Source organism: Apus apus, chromosome 12 (assembly GCF_020740795.1).
Source record: "Apus apus isolate bApuApu2 chromosome 12, bApuApu2.pri.cur, whole genome shotgun sequence".
Taxonomy (NCBI): Eukaryota; Metazoa; Chordata; class Aves; order Apodiformes; family Apodidae; genus Apus; species Apus apus.
The window spans coordinates 2,810,214-2,834,611 of NC_067293.1; the positions used below are offsets into that span (position 1 = coordinate 2,810,214).

The 24,398-nt window shown below is 47.3% G+C and overlaps 1 protein-coding gene across 1 annotated transcript in view; it reads left to right on the plus strand.

Annotated features, from left to right (window-relative positions):
• GPC4 (glypican 4) overlaps positions 1 to 24,398 on the plus strand; it is a 68,200-nt gene that overhangs the window by 11,684 nt on the left and 32,118 nt on the right. The window contains exon 2 of the mRNA XM_051630338.1: positions 18,558 to 18,716. Within this exon, the coding sequence (XP_051486298.1) occupies positions 18,558 to 18,716 (159 nt within the window). The remainder of the gene's footprint in view (positions 1 to 18,557; positions 18,717 to 24,398) is intronic.

Genomic DNA, 24,398 nt, shown 5'->3' on the forward strand with positions numbered 1-24,398 from the left:
CCTGTGCCTTTTTTTAGGACCTGGAAATACTTATATTGCTATGAGAAATAGGTAATCTGTAGCTCTATAACTTTCTAGTAATATGTTTTTTTAATACTTGGAGACGTTAAGCAGTTTCTTTTCAGGGAAACAAGTTATGGCAGAAGCAGCACACTTGTAAGTTAAACAGATGATGTGAAATCCCTCCATTACAGGAGTGAGGTTCAGAAGACAAGTCAAGGGAAAGAGTTTTAAGTTAAAATTTAACTTTTCCCCAGTCTCCTGTGAGCAGCCCATGGTGCGGGAGGCTGGGGAGGGGCCTCTGACGTGTCTGTCTGTGGCTGGATTTGGAGCTGGTGGTGGTGCCTGTGGTTGTGTGTCGACCGGCCGAGAACGAAGAGAATTTCACTTTTTATTGGAAAAGGGAAGGATTGCACAACACTTTGTTTTGGAAAAAATGTCCTTGTATGAAAATAACATGAGAGCAGGAGGGGGCTGTTCCTAAGCCTGGGGGCTCCAGTGAAGCTTCAAGGCCTCGGTGTTAGCTCAGACATTTTTGCCCCAGGGTGTCCAGGCTGGAAAGCTGCACTTCTCCCATCCCTGCCTTTCTCTTCAGTGATGAAGGATAGGAAACTTTTTTTTTCCATTTTTTCTCTCTTTTTTCTGTAAGAGAAAAGAGTTTAAGGAAAGTCTTGACTGGTGGGTGGAAATACTGATGACTGGCTGCACAGCAAGCACTTGAAACCTGGTCGTGGTCATCACCTGGGCTCTCAAGGGACAGTTGCTGGTTCCTGGTTCTTTCCACACCTTGTGCTTTTTGCCTTGTTCCTGTGTTCACCCCTTTGCTTGCTCCCCAACTACACAGATTTGAATCAGTGTGGCCCCTCGCTGCTTTGCTGTGGGTGCTTCTCTGGATGCTTTTGGGCCTGTTTTATCCTAGTGCATCTGCAGGACAGGTCCATCCCCAACTGGGAAGCAGCTCTGGTCTCAACCCAGTCTTGCCCTGGAGACCCCTGGCCCAAGCTGGAGCTCTGGTGATGGCAGCCACCCGGGGCAAAGCCTTGTCTCAGCCCTGCTCACATCACCTTGTGTCTCCTGTGGGTCATTAACTGCTTCCCTGCTGTGGGGACTGCCCGTCTCCTCTGGGCTTTTTTTAGCCACAATCTTGTTATAAGAGTGCTTTTGCTGATGGAGGGTGCTGGAACAGCCCAGCAGCGGGGAGGATGGGAGCCCCTCTCCCCACTTGGGGAGGACTAACACAACTGTAAACGCATCCCATCCCTCTAATCAACCATTCCTTCCCGGGGGCTGTTTACCTTCCCAACAGTGGATTTGGGATGGTACCACCTGGGAGGTGGATGGCAAAGGTCCTGTTTGCACTCACTCCTCCCCCCAGGTTGCTCAGGGATTTGCTTAAAAAGACAAACCCCTTTGATGCCTGCCAGCAAAAGCCTTGGGGCAGTTGTCCTTTCAGCCAGGCATGTTGTTTTCCAGCTCACCAAAGCTGTTTGCACAAATCCAGCTGCCCCAAATTTGGGTCTGCATGTGGACAGTCTTTGTGATACCTGGGGCTGAGGTCTCCCAAACTTTCCTCTTCCAAAATATCTAAGAAAAGTGACCCAGTGTTGGATAGAGAGAAGGGGACCTTCCTGGGTGGGTGTAGGGTCTCATGTGGGCTGCAAGGCAGATCCAAGCTTTGGGTCCTTTTCCAGGTTAGGGTATGATTTCTGTAAAAGTAGAGGTAGAGCCTGTGTGGCTTTGCTTGCATGGGCAGCATGAGCCATCCAGCGTGTGGGGAAGCCACCTCACATGTGTGGAAGGAGAGGTGCCATGTTCCTGTGCAGTGCAGCACATATAGCCTCCTGGCTGCAGTTGACACCACCAGCTAGCTCCTCGCCGAGGAGTTTGATGCCCATACAGTGAAATGTGTTTAAAAGGGGGGCAGAGAAACCAAAACTGATGGTCTTAAAAGGCTGACATGGCCTCCTGTGCCCTCCTGCCCTCCCTGCGGGTGGCTGTCCTCTGCACCCGTGTGTCTTTCATCTGGGAGGCTGTTGTCCCTCCTGGGAGGATTTTGCTCAAACAAACTTTGTGGTGGTGCAGAAGCTGGCTTGCAGATTGTTGAAAAAAAAGTTGAGATTTATCTATGCTAACGTGAGGAGGAGGAAGAGAAGTGCCTGTGTGAAACCTATGGGCAGATAAGGCCTGTGTTCACAGCTGTGCGGGTTGGTGAGAAGCAGGACATAAGGTGTCCTGTGGGTGGGGGGAAAGGAGGAATTCTAATTTTGTGATACCCTTATCTTAATCCTTTCTCCCCTCTCACCCACCCCCCCTTGATGCCTTTTCCAGGGTAGGTTAAACTACTCAGCCTCACCTTTTCCACAAATACTGGCAGGCTGCTGGTTCCAGACCCAGGGAATACACAGGGAGTCTGTTTGAGCAGCGGGATGGGTTTTCGGACGTAGGTCCTGTTGTGCTGGCTGAGCACAGTGCACTGCTTGTGTGAGCTGGGTGGCTTCTGCAACGGGTGCCCGGGCTGTTAAAAATGTAAAACTTGGATGGGAGTAGCAGGCAAAGGCTTAAAAGCACATTTTTTTTCAGGTAAAAAAATCTTACTTACAAACTCAGCTGTGGTCTTAGCTCTGAGGTGGCTTGTTTAAGGATTGATAAAGCTGAGACGTGGGAGGTGTAGGGGCTGGTTCACACCCTCACTGCTGCTGGGAGCTGCTGCTCCCAATAAATGTCCCCGGGTGAGGAAGCAGGGACCCAGGCATTGGGCTCTGCCATGGTGGCATGTCCCAGCAGGCATCCTGCCTGCCATGCCCAGCATAAGTTACAGTGGGGGTTGGTTGATGTCTCCTGCTTATCTGTGACTTGGAAAGGTCTGCACCCCTTTTTTTCAAGGGGGGGCTAAACCCAGGGCTGTGCTGCCTGCTGGAGGGGGGATTTCACCAGCAGTTTCTCTCTTCCCTCCCCTGGCTTTTAGCTGTGCGTGGTGGCCCAATTTCAGGGGCGTTTTAAAGGTCTTGGGAAAGCTGCACCTTGGGGTTTTTGGTCCTGGACTTCCCTGTCTCCTGTTGCCCTGCTTATTTGCCTCTCTCCGTGCAATGCTTCAGGCTCCATTGTGTGCTTTTTTGGAGGTTTGCCTTATTTACACGAACAGTTCTCAGAAAGTTCAGCTGAAAAGCAAGTTTTCTTCCTGGGAACAGCCAGGAACCACCAGTGAGCGATCTTTGTGTATAAAGTTGCCTTTCCCTGCTTATAAACAGTGGCCTAGGATGGATGTGTGGTGGACCTGTTTAGATTTAAATCTGACCCACCTCCTTGTTTTCAGTGCTGGCATCTCCTTTGAGCAACATGTTCTTTCCTGCCTTTTGCAGTTACACGTGGTGTGAGTTTTTTAACCATTAAAACTGGGAAGTCATGTCAAACTGTGGTGTCCTGCTGCTGACAGCAGTGCATGATTATTTTTTTTTGATTATTTTTTTTCAAGGTCATAAACACAGATCACTCATTAATTTCCTGTGTGGCCTTTCTTCTGATGATCTGGCAAGCCAGGACCTGGTAGCCACAGGGAGCCCATCATGTGTCCTGATAGCCCCTGGTAGCTCTTGAGGGCAGGAGGGGTGAGGTGGGAAGCAGACATGGGTGCCTCAGCCCTCCAGCTGTGGTGGAAGTGCTGCTGTGAGATGGAGCTTGGCCGGCTCTCCCTCCCAGAGCCCTTCACCTGGGCTTGTTTCCCCAACCCTGGTCTGCCTCAGATTGACACGAGCTAATTATTTCTGAAAGCTCTTTAATTGGTGCCTCTTTTGGGAAGTTGTTTCTACAGTCACGAGCATAGGGAAGACATGGGGCAGAGCAGTATCACCTTCCTTCCTGGGAAGGCAGGATGGAGTGAGGGGTTGGCAGCATGACTGGGGTCACCAATGAAGCAAGAAAAGCCTTCATGTGATTTCTGTGGGCAAGGTTGAAAGCTGTAGTGTGACATAAACTTGCTGCTTTCCTGGGTGTTCAGTGTGCAGCTACGCAGTGAGATGTAGTGTGGGTTCGTGCAGATAAACTCGAAATTGAGTTGTGGCTGTGATGTTCTGGAAGAAGCATCTCTGGGTCGATGGCAGTGGTTCCTCCAGACTCCTCTTCTGGAAAGCTGCTCTGCAGTGGGAGGTTCCTGGCTGAAGCATAGCATCCAGAACTGGGACAGGCTGTAGGTCTGGCTTGCTCTGGAAAGGGCTGAGATAGTTGTCCTGCACTGAGCTACACTGGGGGGCAACCAGGGAGCTGCGAGCATGGAGCAGCCAAATGCTCAGCCTTCCCTTTGGTGCCAAAACCGTCTCCGTGTTGCTATGAAAATGTCTTGTGGAAAACTTTCCGCTTGTAACTGAAGTCTTGTTTATGTCTGCCCAGGACCTGCTCTTGGACTGAATTTTATTTTCTAAGCAAATGAGACTCCTTGAGGGGGAGGAAAATAACAGCTGCATTAACTTGCAACCCACCTGCCCGTGGGGAGCTGGTACCTGGGAGACAGTGGGAGTTTCTGTCAGAGGAGATGGTTCAGCAGCAGCACTGTAGGGCTGAGCTGGGGTAGTACAGCTCTCCCGAAGTGTTTTAGCTTGTGGGACCTCTAAAAATTAATTTCCAGGGGGGCACAGTTGCCTACATTGCCAGCTTTACACCACTGCCTGTGTATGTGCTTTCACAGACCTATCCTGTCGCCCCTGGACTGCAGACCACAAATTGAATATAAGCCAAGCTATCTTTAAAATAATAAAATAGTAAAAGCATGGGTGCAAAATGCATTTGGAAATCTGGCCTTTTGTGTATCTTTTTCTGGAGTCTCTTAACCTGCTCTAAATTCTTAAGTTATCTACACTTACCCTGCTTGGCAAGCTTTGCAGACAGGGGAAGGGCTTATTAATGTGGGTTTTTACATAGATAAAGGTGGTTGTGAAATACTATTGACACGTGGAAATGTTGGTGGGTGCTTAGAGAAGAATCAGCTGCTTTGTGATAGCTCTGTGCCAGTTCCTTCCGTTTTAATACCTTTACAAAACCCAGTTGTAACAAAGCACCTTGTAGAGGAAAAAAAAGGTAAAAAAAAAAAGTATCTGTGGCTTAATAAAAAGAGAAATCAAACTCAACCCCCCCCACACCCCTCCTCACTATAAGTTTTGCACACATAGGAAACAAAGGCATCAGCATTTGCCTGTCAGAGCTAATAAAGTTTGCTTGGATCTTAATTTTTCTGCTTGATTTCACAAAGTAATTGAAACTTCCTTTTTGCTGCGAGCTGTGTTCCCCCCCCCCTTTTTTTTTTTTTTAAATATTCTTAAAAGAACATCTTTTGGTCAGTGAGTTGATGGAATTTTGCTCAAAAGGCAGGCACGGTTCGAGTGCACCAGAGGACCAGTCAGTCAAAGCTTGTAGGGCAAATTACTTGTGTCTGCAAGTCATTCCTCCAAGTTGAAAACCACCTAGACCAAATAAACCTTGAACTAAAGGTTTTATAGGAGCTTTTGAGCATGTAAGTGAAGCTTTTGTAATCGCGGTGATCTGATAAAACCTTAAAAACCGAGGTTCCCATAAAGAAAATAGTTCCACTTGAGGTGATAAAACCCACATCTGGTAAGCTTTGCTTGCTACCTCCTGATGACCTGTGAAACAGCAAATAGTCCCTGTTCCAGAGGAGAGGATGCCAAACTGCCAGTGCCATACCCTTGCTGTGGGGGGAAACGCACCTAAAAAAAGTTAATTTCAGAGCAAACCCAGTGGCTTTTAAAGAAGGAGCATCCTCCAGCTTCCATTTGCAGTTGCATGACTATGGTGTCCTGCTTCCCGGCCCATACGGGCACAGGCAGTTTTAGAGGTTAGGATGAGGAGGGGCCCGGGTAATTGAAAGCAAACAAACAGCAAAGACAAAAAAAGAAACATAAAACAGCAAACCCGAAGCCACAAATAGAAAACAGACCTTCGGATTGATTAGTTTGAATTTGTTTGTTTGAAGTCCCCAAAGTTCGCATTGTGGCTCTTTTGGGGTGTCTCTCCAATTTGGCAATATGTTAACCATGTGTTTCCAGATCAGCTTTTCACAAGACAGACCCTGTTTTTTTGGTGTGTTGGTGTTGCCTTAAACATTCAATTGAAAGGAGGGTGGCAGGCTGCAAAGACTTAATTTGTAGCCTTGTCATGCAAATGCTGCTCTTGAGAGGCTTAGGCTCCCTAAAACTTTTCTTTCCTGGGGAATTTTCCTTGGATGTGTTTGAGTGCTGAGTGTGGTTAAGATACATTACTGATCACTTTTTAAACATGGGAGCAGATTTAGGAATACTGATGCACTTGCTGGCTTTGAGATCAGTGGAGATCTGATTAAATCTGGTTTTATTTCTAGTTTTCAGGGTGTTTTGGTCTGGTGCTTCCAGCTGTCAGCACCAGATCAGTAGAGCAGCTAAATATATATATATATATTTACAGATTTGCCTGAAGAACTTCCAGGCCCCCAGACAGAGGAATTACAGCTCCAGCCTATTAACTTTTAGCCATTAATGAGTCAGGTCTAAATGCCTTGATTGCGCCTGAGATTTCGAAGCTGAATCCTTTGCATAATATTAGTATGGCAAGAATGCCTCCCAAGGACAAGCAATAACTTCTCAGGGCTTTCACATGCCTCACCAGGAAGAGCTAAGTACATTTTGGGTCACACTGATACCATCTCCTGCTTTGGCGCTATCAAAGCGGGTGGAAGCTCCCCGCCGCTCCGGCAGCCTGGCTCTGATGTTCTCTCACATCCAGGCACGTTGTTTATCTTTAACCAAAGGCTTAGATAAACTTCCAAAATAAATGAATGTAGTAGTCTTAACTCAGTCTGCTTTGGCAGAGGTTTTCTGGAGTGACTCAAACATTATAAATATGAAAGTAGCTAGACTTCAAACGCTGCCTTTGGACAAAGTTTTCATGGTTGTCTCCTAAAGCAGCAAAGGGGAACTTTTCCTTGAAGAAAATCTTTTTTTTTCCTATTTAACCCCTTTCCCCTGTTTCTTTCTCTTTTCATCTGCACCCTTGGTTCACGTCTGCCTTCCTGATTAAGAGCTAATCAGTGAAGATAGATGAGTGCGGGAGGGTTGCAGCCCTTGGGACCAGTGCAGCTCCGGTCAGGAGCCGGGAGGCACCGCGGGGTCACCGGCACCAAGGAGGCTGCCGAGCCGCGCTCCGGTGCACGGAGGAATGTGGTAACAGGATTGAAAGGAAACGTACAGAACTAACGAGGATTAAGGCTAATTGTCTGCCCAGGTCCTGCAAGGGGTGGCAGGATGTGGCCACGCAGGGAGCGACCCCGTTCTGCAAGGGGAAGGTCTGGTCGTTAGGGTCTGTTTGGAGAGGACTTTGGAGGTTTGCTTGGCTTAGGTGCTGTGTGGAAAAATGGAAAATAGTGGACTGGGGAAAAAAAAAGTCAAGTTCTTCCTTAAACACTTCAAGGCTGTTGGAGCAAATATTTCTGTCGTTGGGAAACTTCCTACAAATGAATGGTTCTTGCCATGCCCGGGCTCTTTTTTTGCTGGCCCTGCACAACTGTTGCTTTGTGCGGGGAGCAGACGTCCCCCGACATGCTGAACGCTCATCCTGGGGCTGAGCTCAGGCTGGGAGGAGGCCTCTTCCTGAAGCACTTGTGTGCCAGTGAGCTGGTTTTGAGAAATGGTGTGACGCTCTTGGAGGTATTACGGGAACTTTGCTTCCCCTCGCAGAGAGGCTGTGGTGTCCCTCAGCTTGAATGAAGGGGCAGGATTTGGGGAACAAAGGCCCTTGGGGTTGGTCCTCAGCGAGCCGTAGTGGTATGTGCGGAATGCTGGCTGGAGATGACCCTATCTCCAGCATCACCTGAGCCAGCTGGGCAGCCACATGGAAAGAGTTAATCATGTTGTAGTTCTGTGCTCTGAGGAAGACTTTTCCCTGCCTGGAAGAAAGTAAAGTTTTGGTGTGGCCCAGCCAGAGGATGGAGGGGTGTTGCCCTCTGGTGTTGTGGGTGCCAGCAGGACCCTCGGGGCTGGCACTGAGCTGGGAGGGCAGGTGGGACATGGGCATGGCTCTGAGGAGCCATGTTGTGCTGCTTGGTAGAAACAGGTGTCTTCCAAACCAGACCTGCAGAGAGCACTGCGCCTGACAGCTCTCATCGGAACGCTGGCACCAGGCAGTGGCCGGGCTGGCAAACCCTGTTACCTGCCTGGGTGGGGAGAGAGGGGAATGGGGGGTGGTCTGCCAGGCAGAGTTGTGGGGTGACGCTGGTCTGTGGCTCTCAGCAGATGTAGGAGGGCAACCATTTCCTGGCACAAGGTGACTACTGGATTGTAGCTGGACTTTGCTACACCTGAACCCCTAAAGCTTTTAGTCTCTTTGTTTATACATTCAATTACCGGAAGTCATAACTCCTGCCCTGAAAAAACCCGAAGCGAGCAATACTCTTGCAAACCGAGAAGATGGAGTGTTTCTCCTTGGTGTGGAGCTTTCGCTCGCTTCTCTCACCCTGAGTGGGGTCTCTGGGGATCGGAGGCACTGGATGCTGTGGCACGGGGGGCTGGTGTCACACAGGGCAGCAGGAGGAAGGAGAGGAGGAGTTGGAGCTCTGGTCCAAAGTCCAAGCTGTCTTTGCAGGGTGGAAGCAAGGCCTGCCATTGGCAGCTGTGGGGAGCAAGGGGAGCAAAAGTAGACCTCCTCTCCATGTCACCTGGGACTTTTGTGTGGTCCTGGCTGGTCCTGGCCCTCCACTAAGCCCCTGCACGCCACTCAGTATTGTCCCTTCCTTAAGCTACCCAAGGCAGTGTGAAGGACGTCCTTGTGGATGAAATAAATACCACCCTGCTACTTCCCAGGTATTTGTGTATTTATTTGTACGCTTCAATGCAGTCGTCTGCAGCTTGGTGTTGTGATTTGGGTTTTTTCCCCTTTCTCTTCTGTGTGAAGTTGGTCTCCAAATTGCAGCAGGTTCTGCAGTGCCTATTTTGGATCCTGCGATAGAGAGTTAATCTTTCTGGAAGCTAATTAACACCACCCTCCTGCATTCCAATTTATAGATTAGATTATTGTTTGTATAAAGCCTGGGATATTTTTTTAATTTTATTTTAAGTCAAAAACAGGAAATCGTGGCTGAATTTCATGAGCTTTGTTTCTTATTTAAGGAATTAAAAACATCTTTAGGTTTTGGAGCTTTTAAAAATATTTTCTTGGGTCATAGCTGCCAGTTCACATGTCCTTGGTACTTTTATTCCTTTTATTCATACTTCAATGGAAATAGTAGCTCTGCTTTGTGTGATAGCACATGCTTGGTTTTGCTTTTGCAAGCAGGAAAGCTTCACTTTTGTTAAGTCCCTGCATTGCTGGCAACATCAGAAAGGTGGAATGTTCAGAGGACACAGCACCAGCACATCAGGACCATGGTGCTTGCCTGGAGACGTGCTGGTGCCACCATTTGGGATTGCTGTGACTTTCTGTGGTTGTGCACTTCTCAGCTGGAGTGGTCCTTATCAGATAGAGTGCTTCCACAAAGCCCTGAGCACCTTCTCTTTGGGTTTTTTTTGTCATTGGTTTGTTTTCAAAATTAAGCATGGTCCCCAGAATCACTGGGGCTGTACAACGTCAAAGCTTTACTGAAGCTTTTGAGGGTCATCTCTTGCCAGATGTTGGACCTGCCAGTAGATGAACCTGGGAGCATCTCACAAAAACTTACTGTGTGGCTCTGAAACGTGGTTTTGTGCATTGATGCTGGAATCAGCAATGCTTGAAAAGGGGAAAAAAAGTAAAAAATGAGTGGAAAAGTGGTTGCCAGAGATGTTCTGGTTCCTCCAGCTTGCCCATGTGTGGTGTCTGCCTGAGCCAGTGAACATTCCTGGAGGTGCCCAGCTGAGGGCCCAGGGAACACAGAAGGAGGGGCTGAAAGCAGAAGGGGAAAATGTTGAGAAGAGAAAAATGCTCCAGGTTGAATGACAGTGTTTGTGGTGGGATCCGTTTTGGTTAAAAGCTGCTTTTTGGGCAAATTGCCCAAAGCTTTATGGAAAATAACAAACGGGCAGGTTGGTTTTTTTACTTTGTTTGCCTTCTTAATGGGGAATTTGAGGAAAAAATGAGAAGTCTCACAAAGAAAGTAACTGTCTCTCAGCCAGATCTCTTGTGTTTACTGTTCTTGTGTCTGAGGCTTCAGTACTTCGGTGTATTTGCTGTTCCCAGTGGATTCTCCCTTTTTTTCCTCTCTTTATTCTTTTTCTTCTTTAATTGAATGAAATTATACTTAGTGTTATTTTCAGGTTACCCCTGTAAAATCTGCTGGACAATTTCCTTTGAATGCTGAAGTCTGACTGCTGGCTGGTTTTTGATGGGTTTTATCACAACTGTTTTATTTTTGCCTTTATGTTTACTCAGAATTACTGAATGTTACAAGTTGGGCTTTCTAACTGATCTTTGGGGGCTGATGGAGGGACAGGGGCCCTGCCTGGCTCAGCTCTCCTACAGATGGGTCTCTTGTGGACCTTCTGTCTCCTCCTCACCAGGGAAATGGAAAAAAAACCAAGACGACTATTTTCATCATAACTTATCTGTTGTGTAACACCTCTCACTTGGGGCATGTAGGCAGAGACATGTTATGAAAACTATGTCATGCCTGAAGAATTCAGTGATAAAGGAGAGAATTTGCATTTCCGAAGTTCTCACTCAGCAGTGTCAAGTAGGGGGTTTTGGTTTTGTTTTTTTTAATTAAGAAACAACTCCTGGTTTTCATGGAAGTTTTCTGTCTTAGCAAGAGCCAGGGAGAATCCTCTAGTTAACCAGAGCTATTTTACTCTCCAGGCTTGCTTAAATAATAAGTTTAATTATGCAGTTGTGTTTTTTTTCTTGTCTTATTTGTATATTCAGGTCTTTGTGTGGTTTCTCTCTCTTTTGATGTTTGCAGAAATGCTTTATCTACATCTGTCTGGTTTGTGTTTGGTGTGCCACTAATTGACTCAATATCCTGTTTGTTGGAATGAAAGCACGTTCTATCATGGCATATTTTTCCAGGGTGTAAAACCTCACAGTCTTTGGGCCACCCTGTTGGGAAGGAAATTGTTGGTTGTGCTGTGGAAATAAAGCTGGGATGGTATTTTTCCTCAGGTGAGCAGGCTTTTAACTTTAAATGAACCCTTTAAAACCTTGCTGAAGGTGAGATCCTGCATCCTTGCTTGGACATCACTTGCAAACTGCATGGTCCTGGGCTCAGGTGTGCTGCAGAAAATGTTTGGGCTTGGTCCTTTGGGACCTGCACCTCAACCCCTCCATTGTCCCAACCTCAATGGCAGAGTGGGCTGGGTGGGGACCTCAGTAGACCAGTGATGCTTCTCCAGAGTGCCATGGAAGGCAGAAGCAGGTCTTTGTCTCTTGTCTGGAGCTTAAGGACTGTGTTAGGAGACTGGGAATGGCTCTCCCAGGCTGCCCCCACCCCTGGGGGGATGTCCCAAAATTACTCTGGTTGGCTTTAACAGGCACCATTTGGCCAGACCTGGTTTTATAGGACCTGACTCTGTCATTGGTTGGAAGACAAGCTTTGTGGTAGTAATTTGGATTTGAACGGGTGAAAGGCAAGAGCCTTCTTTGTGTCCTAAGTTGCTCTTTCCAGTTGAAAATTAAGGTTCCTAATGTGCATTGGCTTAATGTACACACATGGATATAAATCTATCTTGTTCTCTTCAGTCCCTGACCCTCTTGGCAGTAAATTTGGAAACCTGAAGCTGTCAACAAAGCAAAAACGGAAAAATAGAAGCCAGACAGAACTCGCTTGTGTGCGGTATTTTAAGTAACTGTAGGTACGTGCTATGGAAATAATTAGGATTATTTGTTGTGTTGAAGGGAGGTGTGTCACTGAGGTATTGTGTGCACCAGCATTCCCTGGGCCTGCAAGATGGATTAGCAGCTGAGTTCACAGATGCAGTAAACCTTGACTGAAAATAGTTCACTGTTGTTAATTGTAGGTGAAAGGGTGTTGGTTTGGGTATCAAAGAGTGTATTTTTGACTGCTTGACAAGTTTGCAAAAAAAAAAAAACAGAAAAAAAAAAATCCACCCCTTTCAATATTATAAGCTTTCTCTGTCAATCTGGGGAATTTTTCTGTACCATTAGAGTAATCAGCAAAGAACTGAAATGCACATTGATTGATAACCTAAGTGGAAGCGCAAGGGAAACAAGTGGCTTTAACACTAATAATGCAAATAAACCGGTTATATAAAATGCTTGCTAATTGAGTGGGATGTTAATATGCTGCATGCTGGCACGTGTTACCAGACTGCGGCACTTCCATAACCCTGCCAGTCAGCTGTGGGAGCCAACTGCACGTGAGGCTGTCTGCTGGGTTAAAAAATCCTGGGTGCCGGGAATAAAAGGGGTGCACGTGGGGATGAGCACCTGTGATGGTCACATCCAAGACCAGAGCTCCTGGGGCTGTGAAAGGCATCCATGTGCCCAGCTGGAGGGTGATGCTGGCTGCTGACCTCCACAGTGAGGATCTGGGTTTGGATTTGTGAGGTGCTTCTTGGGTTTGATACCCCACTGAGAACTGCAAATGCTTTGGAGGAGGGAAGGAAGGGAAGAAGAGGAAGAAAGGAAAGCTGATGGGTTGCACGATGGTGGCCTTTAGGATGAGAAATTATTTGTACTGGAAATGAGGTAGGTAATTTTGTGTCTGGTGGTGGAAGATACAGGAGAAGTGGTTGTGTAGCCTCCTCCCTAGAAGTGTGCAGTTGAAATAGTGGTTTGGGATGGAAATAGCACCTTGAACTTGGGAGCATCACAGGAGGTACAGCTCCAAGTGTTCCAGCCCGGTTTGACAAGTGGACACCAGCAGTGCTGCACCTCTTGCAGGAGCAGAGTTTAGCAACTTCTAACTCTGCTGTCCTTGGTGGACACATCAACTCCATGAGCAGGACCTCAGCCCTGATTTACATCTCTTCCTTCCTGGCACTTGACCATCTCCACAGGAGTATTCTTCCCAGTAGAATGAACACCAGTCCCACAGCAGCACTGCTTTAGAGCAACGGGAGAACACTGACCACCCAGCAAAAAGGAGTGCTCTGATATGAGCCACCAACTAGAAATTCAAGTTTGCTGCTTATGCCAGGCAAAAACCACCCCTTCCAGGAGCATGTGGGGCAGCTGGGGAGGAGGCAGTAGGGTTGCTTTTTCCTTCCCTTTGGTCTTTGCAGTGTCATTTCACTTGGAAACACTGGTAATGTCAAGGCAGTACCTGCAGTTCTGTGGTGCTCTTCGTTAGCAAACACCCACCAGCAGCATAAGCTGTGGTTAGGGTGACCCAGCCTTGCCTTGGGGGCCAAGGACTGTGGTGGCTGTGGGACGTGTGGCTGTACCTGTAGCACCTGTGGGTTATGGCAGCACCATTGCAGAGCTCATGGGCCATTCCTGGGGGTGCTGGACACCCCCAGCTCATTTTGTAGTCTAGAAAACATGGCAGGTTTTGGTATTGTGGGTGCAATTAAAGGTGATGGGATTGGGTGGACGGGTCGGTAGCCTTGTCTTTCTCAATGACTCCACCGGAGCCGATCACAGGCTCATTCTTTTCTTTTTTCTTCTCACCCCTTGTTAATGTGGGGCCAGAGCAGCAGAGCTGGGCTCGGGGGTGATGCTAGTGATTCTTGTCATCTTTGTTGGGGGTTTTGTAAAGCCTTGGTAGCGTGTCAATTATATATGATGGGTGGAAGCCTAATATTCTGTGATAATTAGAAGACAAGTCTAGTGTGAAATCGGATTAGAGCCCAGCATTACAGTCCGGGATTCCTTTGCTTGTTGGTTCAGAGGAAGTCATAAAACTCCTTTAAAGATGACACAAGCTGATGTGTGCTAGAGGGAAGAGGCAGAGCATGAGGCTGAAATGGTGGCCCCACTCACCAGTCTCCCACAGTGTTCACCTCCCACTCCTCCATCCACCCAGTTCACCCCAGGCTGTTTTCTCACAGGGGAGCAAAGTCCAACAGGAAGATCTCAGACCATAAACTTCTTTTGGCTTGTTTACCAAGCTGCAGTGAAGGACTGGACTGTGTACAGGAGTGTTTTAAAGAAATACTCTCCCTGTCCCCCTGCCTCCCAGCAAACCACTCCCGAAAGCTAGGTATACTTACAGAAGAAACTTGGTCAAGGCAAGAAGCAGCAGTCTGGGAAGGCGTGTTAGACATCCAGAAACAACATTTTGAAAAGGTCTTAGAAAACTGTTCAGTGAAGGGAGCTGCTTTTCAGGATCTCAGAGCCCCTGAGTTTGTGCTGCACGCTTACTCATTTGATGAAAACTGGTTTTCCAACACATTGCAAGATAGTGACTTGATTTGGAAGAAACTTTGTGTGCCTGGAGTCTGCTAAATGTGACATTTCTGTGATGGCTTAAACCATAAGTTTGCAAGATTACCTTTCTGAGTGCATTTCATTGGATGTTCTGATGGTACCATCACGAACCATTGCATTTCTGTCTTTAAACCCTCACCTCCGTTCCCCAGAGGTGGTGTCCTATTAACCAGCCAAGGAGAGAGCCTCTTCTGTAATTTTGGTCCCTCGCTTTTCTCCCTGTATCCATATGTCATATAAAGTAGAGAGAGAGAGTCTTGCTGTGACAGGCCATGGGAAAGATCTGCTGCAAACCCAGGACAAGTTGCAGCGATGGTGTGCACATGTGGGAGATATTTGGAGCCATTCTCAGCTACTTAAGCTCTTTTTGCCATTGCAGCCCCTGATGTGATGATTGCACGCCCTGCCAAACAATTCAATAAAAAGCTGAACTTGAAAGGAAGCTGTGGCAGAGTTATATTTTTGCTGTGCTCACATGGTGATAAATTACAAAAGCTGCCGAGTCTTTAACACTTGACAGTAGATGAAGAGTTGCCTTGTATGGGCATTGTTTGATGAGCTTTCACTTGGGAAATAATTATTGCTGAATGTGTCCTTGACAGTGAGCACACACCAGGAGTGGCTTTTTTACTTAATATACATAAACATTAGATCTCTGTTTGAGTGGGCCTAAATACTTGTATTTTTCACTCTTTTGCCTTACAGGAGTTCACTTCTGGTTGGAAAAATGAGGAGCGTTGTCTTTGGTCTTGGCTCTTTTGCATGTGCATCACTGGTCCATGCTCACGTGGTCTACTGGCAGTGGCTTTTTTTTTCAGGCTTCGTTTTCATTCCCCTGTAGCCCTGTTGTGTTTTGAAGCTGCTGAGGTTGCAATGCCCCAGAGGGCTCTGTCTGAGGGGATGGAAGTGGCTCCCAACACCACAGCCACTCACTGAAGGGGTGCAGGGTGGCTCTGTCACCCCGGCGGGTGATGCTGTGCTGGGATGTTGTGTTGCTCTCCCTGCAGGCTTGGAAAAGGGGTGAGTCCTGTGGATGGATCCTGAACAGCTCAGCTCTGCCAGCTGATGTAAACCGAAAGCTAGGCATGAGTTTCCTGCAAACTATGTCAGTGCCTGTTGCTTTGCTGAAATGAGGATATCTCAGGGATACAGAGGTGCTAAGGATAACCCTCTCCCTGGGGATGCAGGAGCCCCAGTGTCTTCCAGTGACTTTCCATTGGTATGTCCCACTGTGGCATAAGAAAACTACAAGAAAAGCAGCTCAAAGCCTGAAACTTTGGTTTTTAACACTGGGTAACACAGTGCATCCTCCTGTGATTAGCACTGAGTAGCCAGAGCTCCTCAGCTCCAGACAGAGCTAATTCTTGATCCCAAGCCAAGACCACATAGTGCTGACATGACTGAGAAATATCTTCCATAATTAGATTGCTTGGTCATTCATTTTTGAATGTCTGAGTTGCATTTTGGAGCATAATTTCCTAATGATCAACCAAATGGAATCTGAGCAAGCTTGTTTTACTGTCAGTTGTGTTCTCCTGCCTTGGATTTGCACGTGTGTCCCAGGGAGGCACAGTGCAAATCTGGGACAAGGGGGAATCACAGAAACATTAATTTGCTTTATGGGATGGTGACCTTAGTTTAATAATATAAATAGATATAAAGCTGTTACTTGTGTTTGTGAAATATACTGGGCTTTTATTTTTCGATCAGAAATAAATTGGAGTTGTTCAAGCCACTGGTTTAGGGATCCGAGGGCATCTGTGACAACTTCACAAGTGTCTGTACAGTGTAACTAAGAAAAGAAATCCCACTGTCAGTAGGTTTGAATTTGCCAAGTAGGGTAGAGGCTCACCCCTCCGACACACAAGAACAGGAGGTGTGTAAGTTGTAGCCACCAAAGGTGGGTGTGAGTCATGGAAACGGTGCTGAAATCACAAAGTGCATTTCAGGTAAAATATTATCAACATCCTCCCTTCCATAAGAGATACAGGGGAAAAAAGCCAACCTGTTTTCAAGACTTGACAGTATTTTGACACCGTGAAATTAGCTGCCACTCTAGCTGTAATTACTGCTTCACTGCTGTTTATTTGTTTCCCTTTGTGTCAAAGAGTCTTAGTCCTGTGCTGGAAGCTGAGCAAAGAGATTAAAAGTGAAATAAAGCCCTGGCACTTGGGCACTTTCTTTTTTTAATGCTTGTTAGGAAGGCAGACTCATAGAGGAGTCCCCAGGTGTGCACTGGGACGGATTTGGTGATCAGGATAAAAAAAATCCTGGGTGCACCTTTACCTCACTTATAGTGACTTACCAAGTTAAATGGAGATGTGCCCTTTAATGCTGTGTATTTGCAGCTGGAAGTGCTCCTCTGAGATGGAAAGAAGTGGAGTCCATGGAGGAAAAATAAAACTGTTAAGCAGAGAGAGATTTTTCAGTGTTTTCTGAAGGCTGTGCCTAAGCAGCAGTGCCTCCCATAACAGACTTTGAGCTTTCTGTAGTTCAGGAGCAGTGGACAATCTTGTGCAATAAATTAGTTGTGGCAGAATTATCTGTTGATCAAAGTCTCTCATGCCGGGGAAAACAAACAAGCCCTGTAGCATAAAAGGAGCATAGATTCAGGAGAAGGAGGCTCTTAGGAACGTTACATATATAGGTGTGTGTATATATCACTTACTTTAAAATTGTCTTTAATTATCTGAAAGGAGAGATAGTAACATTTCAGCACTAGAAAGTCATGCAAGGTGATGCAAAGGTTCAGTAGCTGGGTAAATGATGTTGTTACAAGATCTTGCACAAGACAGGCAGAAAAGCAACTGCTTGGGTTAGTCATAGGCAGGCTTTGCACCCTGTGAAAACTGCTTTTCTTTCACTAAACCCACTGTTGAGGCTCTGGCAGGAGGATGGCTGTTCTGTAAGAGCACAGTTCACAGCCTGTTGTGAAGAGGTTACTTCCCGTGCAGGGAGCTGACAAGTTCTTTGCAACTCTCACCATGAATCTCTGCACCTTATTGGTGGTTGGAGGTTGTTGGTGGCTTCCAGGGTGTGAGCAGGTGGGAAAGAGCCTTCACTTCTCCATCTGCTTCCTCCTGCTGAAGGATAAGGTTTGGCAGCAGGGTGTGAAACGGGAGAGAAGGCAGCAGCTTACGTGTAGGCTGTGTCTTTTAAAATACCATCTGACTTGGAAGGATGAAGTTTTCATCATAACTACTTGTTTTGATCATATCTTCAGCATTGACGAAGATTTACCCAAGTTTGAACCACTTTAGCATCAGCCCACTTTCCTGTGAAGGTGCTGTGTGGTGGGACCTGTCAGGGAAGCTGGAGCAGGGGATTGCTATGCAAAGAGTTTGTCTTGAGATACAAAACCTGCCAGAAGAGGTTTTTTGGTGGTGCTAGAAGAGGACAGCCTCATCCTGCCCCCAGTCAGACACTCTAAAAGCAAATTGTTTGGGGCCCAGATTGCCTGTGAAATGTTAAAACTACGGTAGATACTGAAGCACTTTGATTCTGAAGCACCTCACAGTTCCTCTGACTGAGCCAGCTTGAGCCAGGTGACTTTTAGGAGAGGATTACCTTCCAGGGTGAAGGAAGAAAAATCTGTTGGAGTTCTCCAAAAACAAACACCCAGTTTTACCCAGGATGATGACAGAACTGTAAATTTAGGAGCTGGAAAATACAAAGCTTTTTCATGAGCTGTTGCATAAAACAAGTGTATTTTAATATCAGTGATAACTGCTTCCTCTTCAGAGGAGATTACTTCTTCTCCTCCGATAATTGGAGGGGAGAGGTGAAGAGAAGAGTATTTATCTGTACAAAAAGGACCATTGCCATTGATGTTGTGTATTAAGTGAATGTATTGGAAGTAATTAAATTACTCAGCAAAAACTTCATGGAAGATAACATAGTACATGCAGGTCAATTTGCTGGTTCTTCATATTATACTGTGCAAGATGAGTATCTGTTAATTCCATTTATTAGCTGAATAAATAAGAGGACACTTTTCAGTGTTCTTGCAGAAAGACAAGGCAGGGTATTTACATGTGCTACTATCACATTCTTCTACAGAATCAGGTTTTGATGTGCTTGGTCCAGCACTCCTAGTGAGGGGGTCCCTCCTTGGGAGGAGATGGTGCTGTGGGTCCTCACACCCCCCTGCCTCATGAGCCAACCTCTGTGCCCTTACCTAGAGAATCCTTTTAACTTGGGATGTTTTCTTCTCTGCTTTTCAGGTGACCATTTGAAGGTCTGCTCCCAAGGCTACACATGCTGCTCACAAGAAATGGAGGAGAAGTACAGTCAGCAAAGTAAACACGACTTCAGAAATGCTGTTGTGGAGCTTAGCAATCACTTACAAACTATGTTTAGTTCCCGTTACAAGAAGTTTGACGGTAAGTGCGGAGACCTTGAACTTGTCCTCCTTGAGATGAAATGTAAAAAATCCCCATCCTGTTGTTCTCTATACAGTTGTTCTGCTCTGCCTTCCCCTCTACTGGTGAAGGTCATGACTCATGGCTCAGAGGGCAGAGCATGCCTTGTTTTGCAATCCCATGAGAGAGAAGTATTTGCTTATTACAGCTGCTTGTTTCCCAAAGAGAGATCTTTCTTTCTGATTAATCTTTTGAAAAAAAAAGTTTTGCTCTTACTGTAAGGTTGCAGTTAGTTTTGTTGGTACATCCCTGCAGCACGTGTCATTGTAATGTGCACGTCTTGCAACCCTGGCCCACAGAAATGCTGATCTTTCCCAGCTTGTTGTGAGCCAGCAGGATTGGTATCCATCTCACACAGCCTTTGGGGAAAGCAGAGCAGCAGATAAACACGGAGCTGGTTTTGTGTGGAGGCCGAGGGTTCAAGTGTGATGCAGGGTGAGAAGCAGACTGAACCAAGTCTCAGCTGGGTTCCCATCACTGGAGTGATGCTCACTGCTGACTGAACAGCAAGTGCCCGGTGTGGGCATTGCCCTGGGATCTGCAGCAGGGTCCTATCAGACTGGGTCTGTATAAGGCATGCCTGGCTCATGGGAGCTGGGGGAAGAAGCTCCCCCCACAGCAGCAGCAGGCACACACCCTTCCAGTGTTGCCTGCCTTGTAGCCAGGTGCCTTTCTTCTGAGAGAGCCTGGATGCATCTGGTGCATCCCTCTTTCAAAACAGCTGAAGCCTGGGCACGAGGCACAGTACCCATCTGAGGTCCCAGCAGCATGTCTCAGTTTTTCTGCTGATCTCTTGGTCATGGCAGTTCCCATGGGGATCTGTGGGTGCCTCAGTGCCCTGGGGGCATCTCCAGGAGGGACAGGCAGGGCCTCAGGCTCCTGCCTGAGCTGGCCTTGTTGGCTGGGAGAATGAGGTGACACCAAATTGCACATGGAAGTATCTAAAGAGTCCAGTGGACTGGGTTGCTTAGACATTTGTTCTCATACTTTATCATTGCCATCTGATAGTAGAGGGCTGTTCCACTGCACGGCTTCTCTGGACCTTTTTCTCTCTTGTTTGGGCATTTGTTCAACATGGATTTTCTACTGATATCCCAAAGTCTGTACCTGGAACCTCCCAGGAAACTGCTGCTCTTTACTGCAGCAGCTAGCAGCCCCTTTCTTTCAAAAGGAATTGGCACTGGGGTGAGCAAAAAAGTCCCTGGGTATGAAATGGTAATGAGTCAAAGTGGAATTACACAATCATCTTGATAGCATCTAAATCTGCTGGCTGAGTGTTTCCCTCTTAACCTCTGTTGTCTCTACCTGCTGGTGCACCAAAGGGGCGATAGAGAGAGAACCAAAGTGTCTAGACTTGCAAGCTTATTAAATGTAGAACAAGACACTTAATGAAATCCAGCCCATAGATAAGCCATTTCAAAGAGACTGGAGGAACAGCATCTGCTTCACCTTAAATGAACGACGAGGCTTTTGGAAATGCTGAAAACAAAGAGCATGCACAGTTCACTGTGTTGGCATCCCTGACGTGGTGCAGACATGGTGCTGGGTGTGCCTGCCTGTTTGTAGGGGGAGAGATGACTGCAGGGCTGCATGGCAGTGGGGAGTTACTAAGGTAAGATAAGCTAGACACCTCTCAAAGCACAAAGCTTCAAAATGGGTGAGCTTTGTCCCGGGAGGCCTGTTAGAGCTATCTGAGCTGTGTGGTTCTTCTGTCAGCCCCTCACAGTGTGTCCTGTGCCCATCTTATCCTGATCTTAGCCCTGGGAGTCCTTGACAGGCAAATCTGGAAGAGGATTGGTGTGATCCTGTTCCTGGTAGCTCCATTTACTGTGCCCAGCCTGTCTCTGGAGGGTGTTTCTCTGCCCTATATGAAACTAATGAAGGAGAATTAGCAACCTCCTCAGCTTGTCCCAAAGCCTAATGGCCCCATTTGTGAGCATATCAGATCTCGATCTTCATTTGCTGCAGACAGAGCTGATTTAGAGATGTTTTTAATCTTGCCTGGGGTGGAAGCAGAGATTAATTCATTATTGTCCTCCATCATTTACCTCATGGAAGACTTTTAATCATGACTACCTCTCTCCTTCCAGCCCAGTCACCCCAGGGCTGAAGGCACCCCCTCTCCAGCAGCACTTTTGCTGGTGGCTGGGACAGGTTGAGGAATTCTCCCCTCTGAGGTCTTCAGACCTTTCTGCAAAAACTTTGGAGTGCCATGCCCTAGACTGCTGTGGTAGTTGGGTTTTCTTAAGAGCCTGCTATTGAGTGATTGGCTGCGTGTGGTGTGATGGTTCCTTCCTTCAGTTCTGCTGCTTGGTCATCAGCTCAACTGTGGTCAGTTCTGCCTTGAACGTTTGAGTTCTCCTTCTCCAGCCTAATTCTTCCCCTACTTTCTGGAGTAACGTGTCCAAACTCCAGGAAGGAGAGACAATCAAGGACTCATGTAATTGTCCCAGCCTTTAGGGTTGAGATAGAAAAGCATGTGAACCCTTTCAGAGCTCTTCTTTTGCATGGGCCCATTCTCTGGTTTTAGTGTTTGCAGCTCTTTATGAAGGCCTCATTACGAGCAGCTAAATCCATTCAAATTAAAATAAAAGCTGCCACAAAGTGAGCTGTGCACCTTCCTCTGTTTAGCAAGAAATCCTCTGTGCTACAGCTGGGTGAAGGGACTGAGCTGGCAGGATGAGTTATTGCACAAATTCACTTCACCTAACTGGTGTCCCAGCAAGTGGGACAAATCCTTCTCTTGGAGGGTGACACATCCTCGTGCTGCAAAAGGCAGATGCAGCCAGGATGCAGCTCGAGCAGCAAACCCTGTCCTCCAGCTCTTTGGAAATGTTTGTTGCGGGTTCTCTGGCTGCTAAATCTCTTAACCTTGGCATTCAGGTCCCAGAGGAGAGGCAAACCTGTGCTGCCTCCCTTATGTGCTTGACCTTTGCAGCAGTTGCTGCTCCAAAACCCGCAGCCCGAGCGGCGGCACGTCCTCTGGCTGGAGGCTGGGATGCCCCGTGGCTTTTGGAGCATTTGCATCAGCTGTTGCCGGAGCGCCTCGTGCTGTTGGAACTGTTGCCAGAATTGCTCTGATCTGACACCAAAGCCGTGCAGCAATGGATTATCTCCTCTTAATCGGGAGCATGGAACAAGCTGCTGATTATCTGTCCCCAAGGGGCTGACCAGGAGTCATTTCAGCTCCAAGTGCGTAATGTGGCAGCGTCACATCCTGCTGTGCCTGCTCGTTTTGCAGGCGCTGGGAGAAGTCTGGAGCTTTGGAGTCCCAGATCTTCTATATACTGTCTAAATATTTGCTTGCAGTAAAGCTGCATTTGCTCCTGAGGGTCCCTCCTGTTGTCATTGAACCACTAACCTGATCCCAGTGTAGCAGTAAGGTATTTTCAGCAGGAAGGGAAATGCTTTTTCTTTGGGAGTTGTCAAATTCCTCATTGCTAGATGTTTTTGGAGGTGAAGATCTGCTGGTTTTTCCAGCATATATGATCTCAGATATGTTTATAGGCTTCATTGAGAAATTGGTGGGTGAGACTCTCTGGCCATAGAAGTGTCTCTCCTTGTGACAATGCCAGCCATGGGAAAGCCACATCTGTGCAACTGCAGTGACATCTCATGCCACAGAAGCAGCAAAGGCTTTAAATGCATACACACTCCCTTCCCTCTTTGTAGTTTTGCCTTGTTTTTCTTAAAATCTCCTTTGTCTCATCTTCACCAGTCAGTGCCCTCCCCTTCCCTTTCCTTGGGATTAATAGGATTAATGGTGACATTAAGACTGCATAAATGCTTGGTCCCATTTATTAAACCTGAACTTTCACCTCTTTTGCCCTTTCAGGCTGAATTTTTCCACGCTGGGTTCGTGCTAGCCAAGTGCTTTGGGGAAATGGCTCAGCTGTTTTGAGGAACTGGAGCAGGGACAGGACATAGCCCAGAACTCTCCTGCGGTGTTTCCGCTCTTCCCTTGCTTCCTAGATAAGATATTCTTAGGGTTTTTTTTTTTCCTTATTAAAGGCACACCTCCTGAATCTCTGGATGTAACTGTTGCATCAGGTCTTTTCTGGGGTGAGAAGTGATTGTGTGTAGGCTGGTTGCAGAGTGACTGGGGCGGGTAGAGCCCCAAGCCCCTGGGATTAGAAGAGCTGCTCATCCTCCTGCCCCTGCATTTCACCAGCGCTTTTGCTGTTGCACTTAAACCAAATCTTGTCCCTTTCTTCTGTGTAATCTGGATTTAGGGAAGGCAAGCAAGCTTCTGCGACCCTTGTATGGGAATGATACGTACAGGAGACACGTGTGAGCTGGTCTGTCTCCAGGTGGGCAGGCAGTAGGTTTGGTGTTCCCCATGCCCAAGTGACCGAAGGAATCGCACAGAACGGCACAGCCTGAACCACCTGTCGATGCCAGGAGTCCTGTTTCTGATCCACTTCCCCTGACTTCTCCATTAGCATTTAAGATGAAACAAATACAGGAATGTAAAACAAAACCCCTTTGAGACAGCAGAAAGAAACTAAATCCAAGCATCAGGAGCTGGCCAGGGCTCCCCAAGGCCATGGTGCACTCACCCACACCTCTGCTGCATGGAGACTGGGCAGAGGGGCTGGGGAGCCTGTTTGTGGGCCCTGCATCTGTGTTGGGCAGAGTAGCCACAGGGATATGGTGCATCTTTGGAGCATTCCAGCACACCCTTGATCTAGTGCCAGCTCTGTACTACTCCTGAGTGCATTAATTACTTCCAGTAACTGGCTTGTGATGGAGTCAAGTGACTAGTCAGGCGAGGTGTTGGCCAAATTGCAGGCATTAGCTTCCAAAGTCTGCAGAAACTAGGGATAAAACCCCTGAAATCTCATTTCTGAATTTAGTTTTTGGTGTTCAGATAACCCTTGGCCAGGTAGGATTTAGCAGGGAGGTGTGCTGGGACAGTGGGATGCACGCTGGGAAGCATTAATAACTGGGAATGACAGAAGGGATGAGGGAAAGCTTTTGGTGGTCTCCTCTGCTCCAGGCAGTGTAGAGGTGAAAGACGAGCCCTGCAGGTGCCCAGCCTGCTGCTGCTATAGTTAGAGTTTGGCAGAGCAGGGGGTCCTACCAAAATAACTGCCCTTTGGGGACCTTCCTCTTGCTTTAACTCTTTTATTGGAAAGTGCCTGCGAGAGCAGAGACCCAGGGCCTCATCCCACTCGTGTGCCAGGCCGTGGCACCCAGGGGGGTCAGTCCTGGCTGCCATCAGGTTTCTCTCTGTGGGAAGCAGCTTTTGATGTTGTGGCAGAGCAGGAATGCTGAGACTTGACACCTGGTGGATCTTTAAGGCTTGCTGTGGTGTTTGTGCTTTTAAATATACCTGTGAGGTGGAGAAAGCTCTGCTAGTACGACCCATCCTCTGGGGAATGGGCTGATGATGACTGCGTCATTTACATACAAATAACAGTGATTTTATCTACTTGCTGCTACTCTTGTCTAGATGAAGGCACAGCCTTGTTCACTCTGCAGAAAGGGGTAGCACCAACCAGGGCAGAAAACAGTGGGAAGATCCCTAAAGTTTTGCAGAAGAAGCAGTTGCTGAGAGCCAGTCCTTCAGATTTGTTTTCTGACCTGTCCTTACCCAGGGTAGGGATGGAGGGATTTAGGAGAAGCAGGACGGAGCAACCA